We start from the raw sequence: 13,590 nt of genomic DNA, 5'->3' as shown, positions 1-13,590 counted from the left end.
TAAAATACATTATGACTTTGGATATGATCGTATAGGTTACCAAGTCATACCTATGTGTAACTTGCCATGTAGGCCTATTATGAAGATCTTAATTAAGTGACGACGACCCTACAGTTTGCCGTGAACTTTGCCACACATAAAGCGGAACGTTTCTTCTTTGGCTTTTGTTTACGACCCAGAAATGAGGAACAACACTTTATTCATTGGTGATTTGTCGTAATTCCCACAGTTTGAGCAATTTAAACCATCAAACAATCGATTGTGCCCATTAAAATGGATTTAACACGCTTTCCCAAAAATCCTAAATAAGTTTTAGTTTGTCATTCACTAAATGAAACCAAGGCGACACCGAGTGACTTTTTGTTGAATTTGACAACGATTCAACCGCGGCTCAGCCAATCAGTGTAGAGAGCGTTACTTTTCGTCACTTTTCATTGGCTGGAATGGGAGGTGGTCCCTCATCTTCCTCCTCTGGAATCACCCTAAAATAAGTCCGACCTCTCCTCCTTGGGTGAAGGTTCATTGCGGTCGTTAGCTGGCTACTACTGCATAGTTAAACCTTTCAGCAAAAATGTCTGGTCGTGTCCTCGTCGGAGTTAAGCGTGTCATTGACTACGCTGTTAAGGTAATATCCTTTCAACGATTGTATTTGGGTTTTAAAGTAATTTTCCTTTACCCACTCACTTGACTTTCTGTGTTCAGCTAACGTAACGTTAGCTAACGTTAGCCTGTTGACGCCAGCTGTCCGTGGCACAAGAGCTAAGTAACACAACTAACGTTCACGTATTTGACAGATAACCTGTCAGTCTTCAGCTAAACTCATATGGTCATTAGAGCAAGACTGCAATGTACGACTTCCTGCTGGTTACCTGAACAGCTGTAAGGCTGATGTTTTCTAGTTATGTAACCTAATGTCTAACTCGCTGACATGTTCACTTATAAATCAGCTTTTACACAATGGTGTACGGTACAGTTACACAATTATTGTCATCTCAATTTTTCTTTCACCTTTAGCGAGAACACCGTCTCACCAGAGATAAAGCATTAGGCTAAACCGTAATCAATATCTGTTTTGCTGTTTGTTCGTAACAGCTTCAGCTGCTGTTCAGCTGAGCAGGATCTTAGCAGTGACACATCTCTAGCTTCTTCTGCTTACCTTCAAGAAGATGATTAAAATGCAATTTTATTTAGCTTTTATAGGCGTGTGCAAAAAAAATCGATTCATAGAATTCCAAAAATCGATTTTATATAGCTATATATTTATTTTATTGTATGTCTACTGCAATCACATGGGTAACGTAACTACATTTACATACTGTGAATCGTATTTTTAATCGAGAATCGTTTTTGACTAAAAAATTGATTTTGAATCGAATCCTGAGCCTAAAAATCAATATGAATCGTGCACCCCTATTGCTTTACATATGCTGTTATGTGAGATTGTTACATCCTTTATTAAGACTTATTGATTATTTATGCTCTCGTAATTATGTTTCACATATTGATCTGGCTTAAATGTTGCAATTATTTATTTAAACTTCGTATTCTGCATATGTAAAGTTATATAACATGTAACACACACACACACTATATGGCTCGAAGTATATGGACACTTCTGCCCATATTACGTTTGTGTACTTTTGGTTAGTTTTTTTGGCTAGGTTACTCAGTTCTGTTTCAGGGAATTCTTAAAGCTTCATCATACAATGACTATAGACAGACAAGAGTATGCTTCCTACTTTGTGGCAACAATTTGCACAAAGCCAAGTCCATAAAGAAATGTTTTTCCAGTTTGGTGTGGAAGTTTTTTTTATATAATTTTCCAACAGTAAACCAATAAATTAAAGTAAAAAAAAAAGGAGATGAGAGCTTATCCAAAAATGAATACATATTTTGCCAGCTACACGGCTCCTGTTTAAACATGCATCACTTGCCTTTTCACCTTGCTGTGTGAGTCTCTCTGTCATCGTGTTTGCCCTAGAATCCAGGCTATCTGGATTGTTTGTTATTCATCTGGAACCCCCCGTAGTGACTCTGTCCCGTGGCCTTCTTCCTCCTCAGATCCGTGTAAAGCCGGACAACAGTAGCGTGGTGACGGATGGTGTTAAGCACTCAATGAACCCCTTCTGTGAGATCGCTGTGGAGGAGGCGGTCAAGATGAAGGAGAAGAAGCTCATTAAGGAGGTGGTGGCTGTTAGCTGCGGTCCACAGCAAGCACAGGTGGGTGAAATGGGGCCAGACTCTGCACCCCTGCCTTGTTAACCAGTGTCTTGGAGACCCACAGCGTTGTGTGGCAGGTTGCCTACTTTTGGAGGGGTTCTTTTTAGTGGTTTCACTATTTTATAGGTTTTCGCTGGGCTTAAATAAATTTTTAGTGGAATCATACTGTTATTAAGTGTTATATGTATGTGTAATGTATATGTACGTAATATAATGTCACAAATATGTAAAATATAATTTTAATTAAATAGTTGGAATTCCATGTATACAACAGCCGGTGACATACAGTATAAGCACAAATTTAGCTCCAGAGGGTTTAGTCATGCTGTAATTAATCAGGACAACTTCAGAAGCGAGCCAACATGAGAAAGGAGGAATTATGCATATTGTTTTAAAGTTGTTATAGAAGTTACCTGTGGTTGTGTCCGTCTTTGATTGTTGATTTGAAGAAGGCCTGAGGGCCGAATCGTCATTAGAATAAAAAGAGATCTGCAAATGGAGCCAGAGTGTGCAACACTTCTTATTTTCATTAACAATAAGTAGTCATTGCTAGATTTATTAATTATATATGGAGATAAATGTGGTATAAATTGTAGCCCCTACCACATTGTTTTTTTTAATCCTTTTGGGTTGGGTAAAATTTTAACTGGGGAGCAGAACCCCCTAATTATTCTAATTTCCCCTCAAAACAAGTTCTTTTGACCCATATTTCTCCCTCACTTAGGAGACCATCCGTACTGCCCTTGCCATGGGAGCGGACCGTGGCATTCATGTGGAAGTGACTGGGAAAGACTATGAAACCTTGGGACCCCTGCAGATCTCCAAGATCATGGCTGCTTTGGCCAAGAAGGAGGAAGCTCAACTCATCATCCTTGGCAAACAGGTTAAAAAAAAAAAACGCGGGTTGATTTCACTAATTAAATCAGATCAAACTTCCTGCTTTCGTACTGTGATGAAGCCGCTGTGCAGTGCACTACTGTTACCTTTTAATGACCGTAATATGTTGCTTTCGTAGGCTATCGATGATGACTGCAATCAGACTGGCCAGATGACCGCAGCCTTACTGGACTGGCCTCAGGTGAGTTGTAACTTTAATGCAGTTATTCTTAACAGGACCAAGCCAACCTGTCCCTAAAATAAGAACAGCCTGTTGACTTGACTCTTAAGTGATCATCACTGTAAATAAGATCATGTCAGTTTCTCTTTTTTTCCCCAACTTTTTCTTCCAGTTTGTTTTTACAAATTGTCAAATGTGTGACGTAGCAGCGTTTGCCCCCGTAAGTTAGCGGACACTAGTTTGAGTCAGTAAGAGCAGCGGTGATCCTGCACAGATCAGGTCAACGGCTGCAAGGACAGTTGAAGTGAAGTTCCACTGGCTGGCCAATAGATGGAGCACTTTGTTGACATGTTGTCTCACAGTTCTCACAGTGTACAGTTTGAGCAGTGTGAGGCACATATTATAATGTAAATCCAGAAAATGTTACATCATTCTTACTCTCATATTATCACAAATTACCAACCTCATGACTTATTATCGTCAATTTTATATTCTTAAATGTTATTATTATTATTAATATTATTACTAGTTAATTTGTCTGTGCTTATGGTTCTTTATTTGTGCTTATATGCCATCAACCCGCCAGGGACTGCAGATTAAAAGCCGCCTGTAAATCTGGCACGTTTACATATTGGACTCAAGTGCTCATGTTAATTGATGTGTCCCTTCTTAAATAAAATGAACAAACACATTTACCCTGGATTAGTTACAATCAAAGTGTAGTTGCAAAGTCACAAAGCACATTGACTGTCTTATGACCTTAAATATCCTCACACCATTGCAAAGTTAGAAATGATAGTGTACAAAAATGTTTTCCAGCTGGGACAGGATTTGACAACAGTTATTGTTTGTGTGTTTAAGTTTATGACTTTGCACTTTATTTTCATGTCACAGGGTACATTTGCATCAGAGGTGTCATTGGAAGGAGACAAGATTAAAGTGGTGAGAGAAGTTGATGGTGGCCTGGAAACTATTAAGATCAACGTACCAGCAGTGATTACCGCTGACCTTCGACTCAACACCCCCAGATATGCCACCCTGCCTAACATCATGGTAGGTAGCAGGGAGAGGCAAGAATAAGGCATGAAATACTCTGCAGGAATGAACTTGGATTTTGTATTCAGAAAATTAAACTGTAAAAAAAGGCATTGTTAAGTTCAATTTCAATTCAATTTTATTTATAGTATCAAATCATAACAAAAGTTATCTCGAGACACTTTACAGACAGAGTAGGTCTAGACCACACTCTATAAATTCCAAAACCCCAACAATTACAGTAATTCCCTCAAGAGCAAGCATTAGCAGTGGCTATTGCGACAGTGGCAAGAAAAAACTCCCTTTTAGGAAGAAACCTCGGCAGACCCAGACTCTTGGTAGGCGGTGTCTGACGGGCCGGTTGGGGGTGTGATGAACAGTGGTGATAACAGTCACATTAGAAGTCACAGTGACTTCGAAGGTTATCGTGGAAGTTCATGTCATAGCAGGGCACATCGTGTCATACTGAGTAGTGCAGTCTCCTATACCGGATCCTGACTACTCAGTCAAGTAAATTAGTTAAGATAAGATAAGATGGTCTTTATGGATCCCACACTGGGGAAATTCCCTGGTTACAGCAGCTCAACATTCAAACACAACAGGATAAGAACAATACACATTACATGGAATTAAAAAAATACAATAGGGGAAAAAAAAAAAATAAGAGTAATAGAATATGTACACTATAAACACTTCCTTTTTATACAGATAGGTAAAATAAACAAACATACTATTAAGTAAATGTATACACAATTTTACTAAACATTTTCTATACAGCAGTCACTGTTCTTAATTGTTTGACAGGTACAGTTTTCAAACTGTAATAATAATAATAATAATACATTTTATTTGTAGAGCACTTTTCATTGAAAAATCAATCCCAAAGTGCTACAGGGGTTTAAGAACAGGGTAAAAACAGAAGCAAACCAGAGAAGTAAAGCTAAACAAATAAAGAAAAAAATAAGGATTTACGTGAAAGCTGGCTTAAAAAAGGTTTTTAGGCCCTTCTTGAATCATTCAGTGGTTTGTGGAGCCCTCAGGTGGCCTGGGAGGGAATTCCACAGGTGAGGAGGGGCTGAGCAGAAAGCCCGATATTTTTTTTTTTTTTCCCCATCATCCGGAGCTTGGTCCTGGGGGTAGAAGAATTACTTTGTTTCCGGTAGCTGAGGTTACGTTAAGAAACGTACAGTTAAGATACTAGTAAATGGTTCAGAGTGTGTACTTTACCCTTCTCCTGTGTTCTCCTACTTTTCAGAAAGCCAAGAAGAAGAAGATAGCAAACATGAAGCCAGCAGACTTGGGGGTGGACATCACATCCCGGTTGGAGGTGTTGAGAGTGGATGAGCCGCCACAGAGACAGGCGGGAGTGAAGGTGGAGACGGTGGAAGACCTGGTTAGCAAACTGAAGGAGGCAGGCTTGGTATAGAGGCTTTAGGAGCATAAGCACGGAGCACGGAACTTGGCAGAAGGGTGAGTACCACTGTAACTACCAATGTAGAGCCTGACACAAAACTAGATTATTACATAACTAACCAAAGATATGAGCAACCCCCTAAGCAAGGATCCCACAGTCAGTATCAAACAATTTACAATGATTTGTAAAGATTTGATCTACTATTGTGTCCGCTACAACCAACAATTATTTACATTAACAAGTAATCGGAGTTATTTTTTAGATCGATTGATTTAATAGTCGATGAATTTGAAAATGTTGTAATATGAATGTTTTTGGGTGGTCAATAAGCCAAATTAATATTCCTGATAAACCTACAGTATATTGACCTCTTGATCATGACTTAACTTATGACTTCAGCTTATGTATGTATGCATCATAGTTACCTCCTGTGAGGAATGATAGAATTATTTGCTCTGAATATTAATGTTACATCCTTTTATTATCACCATCTCTTCATCTAAAAAAAAAAAAAAAAAAAATTAATTGCTTTATCAAAGAGTATTATGTGTCTTGTGGTGACGGAAGCTAAGCTAATAAAAGATTTTAATTGCAACTCATATCCATCTACATTCTCTTCTGTCCTTGCAGGACTCTCTAATGAATAACTGGACTGTATTGCATAAGCATACCCGGAGGACTGTCTTATGTATCAGTCTAATCCCTCTGTTTGAGGCCGGGACTCCTGAGGATATGCAGAGTACTGAGGGGAGGAGTACTGAGAAACACTGTCCTGCAGCAGCCCCAGACAACCCCAAAAGGATCATCTTGTCTTTTATGTGAATTTTAAACTTGCATTCATCTGTATCATAAGCTACTTATCTGAATTTAGACAAGAAGTCTTTATGCAATAATTGAAACCCAGAAACATCTATCACTATCATTCATGCTGCTGTTTGTATTACACTGTACACTACCAGTACGATGCATTTCACCAACAGGTACTTGGCTGTTTAATCTTGTGTATCTGTAGTCACACATGTTGAGAGGTGCCCTTTTTGTAAATGATATATGTAAATATGAACCCAAACATTGGTGAGATGATAACATCCTTCAAGATTAGTGTCGTGTCTACTGGTAATTTGTATAGTTTGTGTAATTGTAACTGGGTTTCAGGACTGTGTCGACGGTGTCTCTCAGTATGAGCAGGGGAAGATGATCATAAATCCGACTTTCACCGTAAATGCCTCAATTCTCTGTTGATTGTGCAGAACATTAACATGACAATAAAGCAGCCAGTCTTTTTCATATCTAAATACACATGTGACTGTTTTCTTTTAGTGTTTCCTTTAGTTTAAACTTGACATTGTAACTAGGGAACCGATTCTGGTGGGAAAAAAAAGGGGACATTTGTTGGAGTGGTGATGAGACCCTGGTGAATTGATATTATTTCTGTAGCACTGTTTTTACAGTATAAAATGCTAAATTACATTTGGCCTGTAACCAGCTTCTGCACAGTCTTAGGTTAAATCAAGTAGTAAGACTTGAAAAACACTTAGTTGCCAGATAATTAGGTACACATGGCTAAATCTGATTCAGTGTAATACAAAAATAAATCATGCTTACATGAAAGTTATAATGTTCAGTTTTTGAGAGGCGTTAATTCAACTATATGATCATTTTGGAAGCTGCAGTTTGTGCTGCTGATGAATTGTATTTCACTATACTGAGGGATGTTTCTAATATTTAGCCTGATGGGAATTGGGTGGACAAAATATTAGAAACACAAGCACCACAAACGATAGTCTCCAAATGACCATTCAATTAAATTGCCACCTTTTCTTGAAATAAAAAAAAAAAAACATTGCATCTGTTCAATATTAACTGTGAAATAATCTAATACATTTATAATAGTCATTGAAGTCCTAATGGAATGTAATTTGTAATGTAATCAAAATAGCAGTGTTTATTTCAGGTCATTTATATTTAATTCCAGCATTTTTGGTTTTAATCACTTGAAAGGCCAGCAGTAGTGTCTTTCCCAAAATTTTTAAATAAAAACAGCCGGATTAAATTAATTAAACTTTCTAATCATTTCATGTCATTGTTATATCAAATATTGTTTGTTTCATCCATGTGCTTATTAAGTTCAAAATGTCTTATAAATTAACATTAAACACGTTGGGTCTCCCCAAACATGAAGGAAGGGCGTATTGCAGGCAGGGCGTTTGTATTATGTATTAATTTGTGCCCACATAGAGAGTATGGATGTAAGCCTTAAACTGCCACCTGGGTGTAAAAGAAGAAGAGCTGTGCTAAGGGTACCAGCAAGATGGAGCCCAGCACAGAGACCGCGTTGCATAATAAATACAACAACTATATTACCATAGACACTCACCATCATGTAGCAACTATAAGGAGACACGTTCACGTTAATTTAAAAAAATGTTTGGCTTCTTAACAAAACAGAAATCAAATTGTCACTGTTGTGTGAAATGAGATATAGGGCGTGGCCTCACGTGCACAATTAAGTTTGACTCCGCACAGGTGAGCCAGTTGCGCGCGCTGCTGACGGGTCTCGCTCGAGAACCCACAGGAGGACTGCTGGCCAAGACCCCTAGGGTTTCTTCGCGTGTGTTTTCATATGCTTGGATTTTAAGTTCAAAATCAGCTGTTTTACTAAAAATGACGTGGCCAAATGATTTTGGGAGATTAAGCCCGGGTTTTCTGACCATTTTACTTAGCTTTACTTTTCAAGGTAAGATGAAAATTAAATGCTTGCTTGGCTTTGTTTGTTCCTAGACAATCTATTGAAAAAGAAAAAAAAAAAAATATGTCATAGGGCAACAAAATGGGCTATAAATTGAGTTTCTGTTGCAAATATTTTTCATTTTTGTTTCACGTTGAATTACATTCTTATTTGTGTCTATTTTGATAGGAACAGACACTCACTATAAGCATAGGCTATTGACTTGCCACAGTTATTGCATAAACTGTAACAATTACTGAGAGATGATTTTTTCTATTTTTTTTTTTTTTGTAAACCTATAATGTACTACTGACAGGTGCATACTGTGGACTGGTGGTTTCTCCTGTTGGTCCTACTCTGGTGAATGCTATATCTGGCAGCAATGTGACTCTGGCCGTGTCCTTTAGCGGTGCCCCTGACCCTGCAGTTACCTGGTTCATGAAGAATTTTAGCCTACCTGTCGTCACATGGGCTATTAACTCCAATACTCTCCCAGACATAGACGAAAACAGAAGAAATGTGCTGAGGATTGAGCCAAATGGATCGCTTACCTTTGTAAATGTGCCACTTGAGTATACCAGTAACTACACCATCGAAATTACTAAATCTGGACTGGGAAGATCCTCGATTACTTTCTCTCTGGAAGTATTTAGTGAGTATACTCAGATTTTGGAGATGTGCTGTTGTAGGGTTTGGATTTAATGGCTGCTTATACATTATATTAACCTGAACTGTCTTTGTTGGCACTTTCACACATGTATCTGCTTGTCCCGCAGTTTATATTGCTCTATGCACTTGCTGTAATGATAAAAATGGAAAACTTTAGCTGGATTTGGCAACATTGGAATCCTCAGTAAATTTTAAAATCTGCTGTAGAGTTGTGAGTTTGAACAATGTTTGTCTGAATTGTGTCTCTGGGCTGGATGAAGTTAGTGCTTGGGCAAATTGGGAAAAAATGGTTTCCAGAGCCACAAGCTGTGTTCACAAAAGCTCCTCAATTTCCTCAAGTGAAGGTGAACTGCCCTGAACAATCCTGTAGATCCAAGATTTGAGTCAAGCCACACATGTGCTGCAGCATTTTTAGTATCTTTACCTTAAATATTGACTGTCTGAAATATATTAAAAATGCAAATACATAACCTATATCAAATCTCAAACTTAATTACAGTAATAAAACACTAAGTGCAGTATTACTGCAAGTTAGTTTTAGATTTTCATTGATTATCAAGCCAACATAAGTTTAATTTGTTCCAAAAATAAAACTGTGTGTGTCTGTGTGTGCATTAGTAACTTTAGTAGCCAGCCCCAAACAAGAGCCTTCTCTTCCCCAGGTATACCAGTGCAGTTCCTGCCAGCTGTGGGAACCAGAGTCGACTCTGAAGGCAAAATAGTGGTCGCTATCCAATGTGTCAGTGAGGCCTGGCCTAAGGCTGTGGTGTCATGGTCCAAAGGCAGCGAGGCTCTCACCAACGGGACACCATACCAGATCAGCAGTGACACCACACAGCTGGAGATTCTGGGTTACAATGTCAGCAAATTTCTCCTCCAAAACTACTTTTGTAACTGCAGCAACCCACTGGGCAGCCAGACGAGGGAAATTGTGTTAACAGGTATAGTATGGCTGTTCTTGGTTCATTGGTTGTAACATTAAGCAACAGGTACTGATGTTGAATACAATTTAAAGGGACTGGTACTTTACTTGATTAAATTCATTTTGTGCAACTTCTACTCTACAATATTACAGAGGGAAATACTTCTTAATCTACTGCATTTAGCAGATTACTAATTACTTTGCACATGAAGATTTTTTATTTTTTTGGCCATTTTTAGGCCTTTATTTCCACAGGACAGATGAAGACATGAAAGGGGAGAGAGAGAGAGAGGGGGAATAATATTTTCATGTCCAACACAGAGCATTGACTTTTAGTGTAAGAGCATATTTTGACAGTGTTGTATTGATGGTTACCTCTTCCACCACAGCCATACAGCACAGTGCAGTGATTGTGTCATTTCTAAGTACTGTAAGGGTTCTATTGCCTTCTGATTTGGAGCACTTGCATTACCTGAGTAAAAGGAAACAATGGGCCCTCAGACAGAGAGTTAAGTAATACCCGAGATTGCTTTTTTCACCCTTTTACAACAAAGCTCTCTATTCTTGGTATACCCTCACCCCGCCCCTCTTCTGCCCTCTCTTGGTCTCCCCCTCGCTCACAACCCCTGTCTTTCCAGGACCATCGATATCAAATTCCAGTTTGTTATCTAGTCAAAATGGAACCATTGTCACGTTGACCTGGGAGGTCCCGCCTACCTCTGTTGTTACAGGTAAAGTAGTAATTTACTCAGAAGGCAGATCTGGAATGCTCAGTGTTTTATTTCTCACAAGAATATCTGGTAACACTTTACTTGAAGGTATCTACATAAGAGTGACATGACACTGTCATGACACAGTCAGGACACATGAACCCTAACCATAACCATAACCATAACTTGTCATGACAAAAACCAAATGACACTTACTAAAAGAAGCGTTATGTCATAAACGTTTGACTTGTTTATGACATGTTCATGACATACCTTCAGGTAAAGTGTAACTTAATATCTTTAAATGTCACACACAAACCCAACCTTCTTGTTTTGAGGTTGTACATCTCAGCAGAACTCAAACAGTGTTGAAAACAGAAACTCAACATAAGATAGGGGTGTAAACATTGTGGAATGTGTGAAGCCTCTAGCTGTGCAACACTGTGTTTTGTGGAAAACATAATTTAGGACAAAAGTACAGCAAAAATCAAATGTCAGTTTTTGTTGTCTCCTCTGTCCGTTTGTATGTACATAATATAACTGTAAGATTTTCCTAATCAAACAGGCCTGTAACGTTGATAAATGAAACGGAATACCATTGTATGCTTTGGTGATTGATCAACTCTGATGCTAGTATCATACAAAACTGAATGTCATGTGCTTTTGCAAAGGGTTTGACATCCAAATGAAAGGACCAGATCTTCTGGGGAAAAATCACACCCAAACTAGCTTAGACCAATTCTACACCATCCAGCACGAACCTGGCACTAACAGGAGTGCAGACATCTTTATCCTCGATCCCAACTTGACGTACATGTTTCGGATTATCCCCAAAGCTCTTATGACCGAAGGAGACCCATCTGCGGTCCACAGAATTGGTCCAGGTATGGAAAATTGTTTGATTGGGTGTGCTAAAGCATTGCATTTCCTATCACAGGGTCAGTGATGGTGCCACAGTAGTAAAACCAATGCTTACTGTTTGTCCTGGTGATACTAGGTGAAGGGCTGAGTAGATCTGCCATCACTGGCATTGCAGCTGGAATCCCTTGCGGCATTCTCTTTCTAGTCCTGCTGGGCGGCTTCATCTACTTCTGTGTCTACTGGAACAAGAACAAAAGTAGGTGCCTGCTTAGCAAAAAAAGTAGGGGCTGGGCGATATGGACAAAATTAAATATCACAGTATTCTTGATCAAATACCTCAATGTCGATATTGCGACAATATTGTTGGGTGAACGATTTGTGCTTTCACAAAATATTTTTGATAAATAATCAGTAATGACTAAAGTAAATGGACTATATTTATATAGTGCTTTTCTAGTCTTAACTTAAAGTGCTTTGAACCATTCACACACATTCGTACACCGTGGCCAAGTGCTGCCATACAAGGTGCCACTTGCTCATCAGATAAACATTCACACACATTTACACTCTGATGCTGCTGCATCTGGAGAAATTTGGGATTCAGTGTCTTGCCCAAGGACACTTTGATGTGAGGGGATCAAACCACCAACCTTCTGATTGGTAGGCGACCGCTCTACCACCTGGGCCACAGCCGCCCATTGGCAAATCAAGGCAAATAATGGAACAGCGAGAACAGTCTGGTAAGTTCATAAAATTACATCACTTTAATGTAATGCAGCCTTTAAAACCAGGAAAAGACAACGCTTACCATATTACGATATGATATCCAAAATCTAAGACGATATTGAATCTCGTATCACAATATCTATATATTGCCCAGCCCTAGAATCAAGTCTTGGTGACATGTTTTCTTAACATTCTGTGATAAATATTTTAAACTTTTCATTTTCCTTGTTTCGTAGGTCGGCAAACAAGATATCCATTGTCCAGAGCAGTTGAGAAGGTTAGAATCACTTCACTGGCCAACATAACAAATGCCAACACATTAGTTTATAGTTACAGTTGATGAGGAGCTTGTGGAGTGTAGACTATTCAACATTATTATTCATTATCATTATTTATTCATATTTAATGCATCAGATACAGTATGTCTTCATCCATTAACATGTTGCACAGTGAATTCGGCATCTGTTATTTTGACTGGTTGTTTTTAGCTTCTTTCTTGTCACTCACAGGCAATAACATCTCAAACAGAAACAACTCCTCATAACCTGCTGACAGGAGGGCTGAAGTCTCCCCCTGATTACAACAGATTGCAGCAGGTAGTCTTTCTAATAAAACACATCTAAGTGGAATGATTTTTTTTTTGCTGATTAATAGAAAATTAACTGACTTGTTTTCTTTCAGACTCCCTCTGAAAGATCAGTGGCTCTCCCAACATTTGGCAGTCCTCTGCCTGTCAGAGTTGCTACAACTGTCTAAACTCCCAAATTTGCTTTGGTTTTTGTAAAGCATGCTATATATTTGTTTGATTTTAATGTATGATATTGTTCTATATTTGTATTCATATTTTAACTGAAAGTAAGAATCAGTGTTATACATTTTTCGGAGATTATATTTGTGGTACTTCTTCCACTTTCCTTTTAAAATGTGCAAGTTAAACTCTTTCATTTTGTTTTTTTGTTTATTTATTCATAATAAATCAAAGTATAAGCCATGCCTGTACATTTTTTTTTTTTTTTTTTTTTTTTCAAGAAAAGTGTCTCCTACCAATCACTACATCTGTACAAGTTCAAAACCTTTCCACAACTGTAACTATACTGTTTTCCTACTGTAGGTCCCTCGCTAGATTATTTGAACATAATGCTCACTTGGATAAAAAAAAAACATTTTGTTCTGCTTTATGATCAACATACTGATCAATGTAATGTATTGTCTGCTTTAGGCTTATGGTTTATGTTAGGGCTGCAATTA

At 38.4% G+C, this 13,590-nt stretch overlaps 2 protein-coding genes across 2 annotated transcripts; both read left to right on the top strand.

Moving 5' to 3' along the window:
- Nucleotides 1-474: 474 nt before the first annotated feature.
- Nucleotides 475-7,025, top strand: etfb (electron transfer flavoprotein subunit beta). The gene is made up of 7 exons (XM_028580578.1): nucleotides 475-625; nucleotides 2,062-2,220; nucleotides 2,945-3,103; nucleotides 3,236-3,298; nucleotides 4,172-4,330; nucleotides 5,568-5,782; nucleotides 6,357-7,025. Exons 1-6 carry the CDS (start codon nucleotides 572-574, stop codon nucleotides 5,736-5,738), a joined length of 765 nt encoding a protein of 254 aa, XP_028436379.1. The 5' UTR covers nucleotides 475-571; the 3' UTR covers nucleotides 5,739-5,782; nucleotides 6,357-7,025.
- Nucleotides 7,026-8,272: 1,247 nt separating this feature from the next.
- On the top strand, nucleotides 8,273-13,264 carry vsig10l (V-set and immunoglobulin domain containing 10 like). The gene is made up of 9 exons (XM_028581395.1): nucleotides 8,273-8,463; nucleotides 8,771-9,106; nucleotides 9,786-10,064; nucleotides 10,684-10,776; nucleotides 11,427-11,639; nucleotides 11,753-11,872; nucleotides 12,579-12,619; nucleotides 12,852-12,938; nucleotides 13,024-13,264. The coding sequence occupies exons 1-9, from the start codon at nucleotides 8,391-8,393 to the stop codon at nucleotides 13,096-13,098; spliced, it is 1,317 nt and encodes a 438-aa protein (XP_028437196.1). The 5' UTR covers nucleotides 8,273-8,390; the 3' UTR covers nucleotides 13,099-13,264.
- Nucleotides 13,265-13,590: the final 326 nt, after the last annotated feature.

Source organism: Perca flavescens, chromosome 6 (genome assembly GCF_004354835.1).
Source record: "Perca flavescens isolate YP-PL-M2 chromosome 6, PFLA_1.0, whole genome shotgun sequence".
Classification (NCBI taxonomy): domain Eukaryota; kingdom Metazoa; phylum Chordata; class Actinopteri; order Perciformes; family Percidae; genus Perca; species Perca flavescens.
This window is presented reverse-complemented; position numbering and strand designations above follow the sequence as displayed.

Bases quoted from the DNA above. Each gene is read 5' to 3' on its own strand.
- vsig10l (XM_028581395.1), top strand. From the start codon at position 8,391: ATGACGTGGCCAAATGATTTTGGGAGATTAAGCCCGGGTTTTCTGACC. The intron at 11,873-12,578 runs GTAGGTGCCTGC...CTTGTTTCGTAG, and splicing joins CTACTGGAACAAGAACAAAA to GTCGGCAAACAAGATATCCA. The intron at 12,620-12,851 runs GTTAGAATCACT...TGTCACTCACAG, and splicing joins TGTCCAGAGCAGTTGAGAAG to GCAATAACATCTCAAACAGA.
- etfb (XM_028580578.1), top strand. From the start codon at position 572: ATGTCTGGTCGTGTCCTCGTCGGAGTTAAGCGTGTCATTGACTACGCT. The intron at 3,104-3,235 runs GTTAAAAAAAAA...TTGCTTTCGTAG, and splicing joins TCATCATCCTTGGCAAACAG to GCTATCGATGATGACTGCAA. The intron at 3,299-4,171 runs GTGAGTTGTAAC...TTCATGTCACAG, and splicing joins CCTTACTGGACTGGCCTCAG to GGTACATTTGCATCAGAGGT.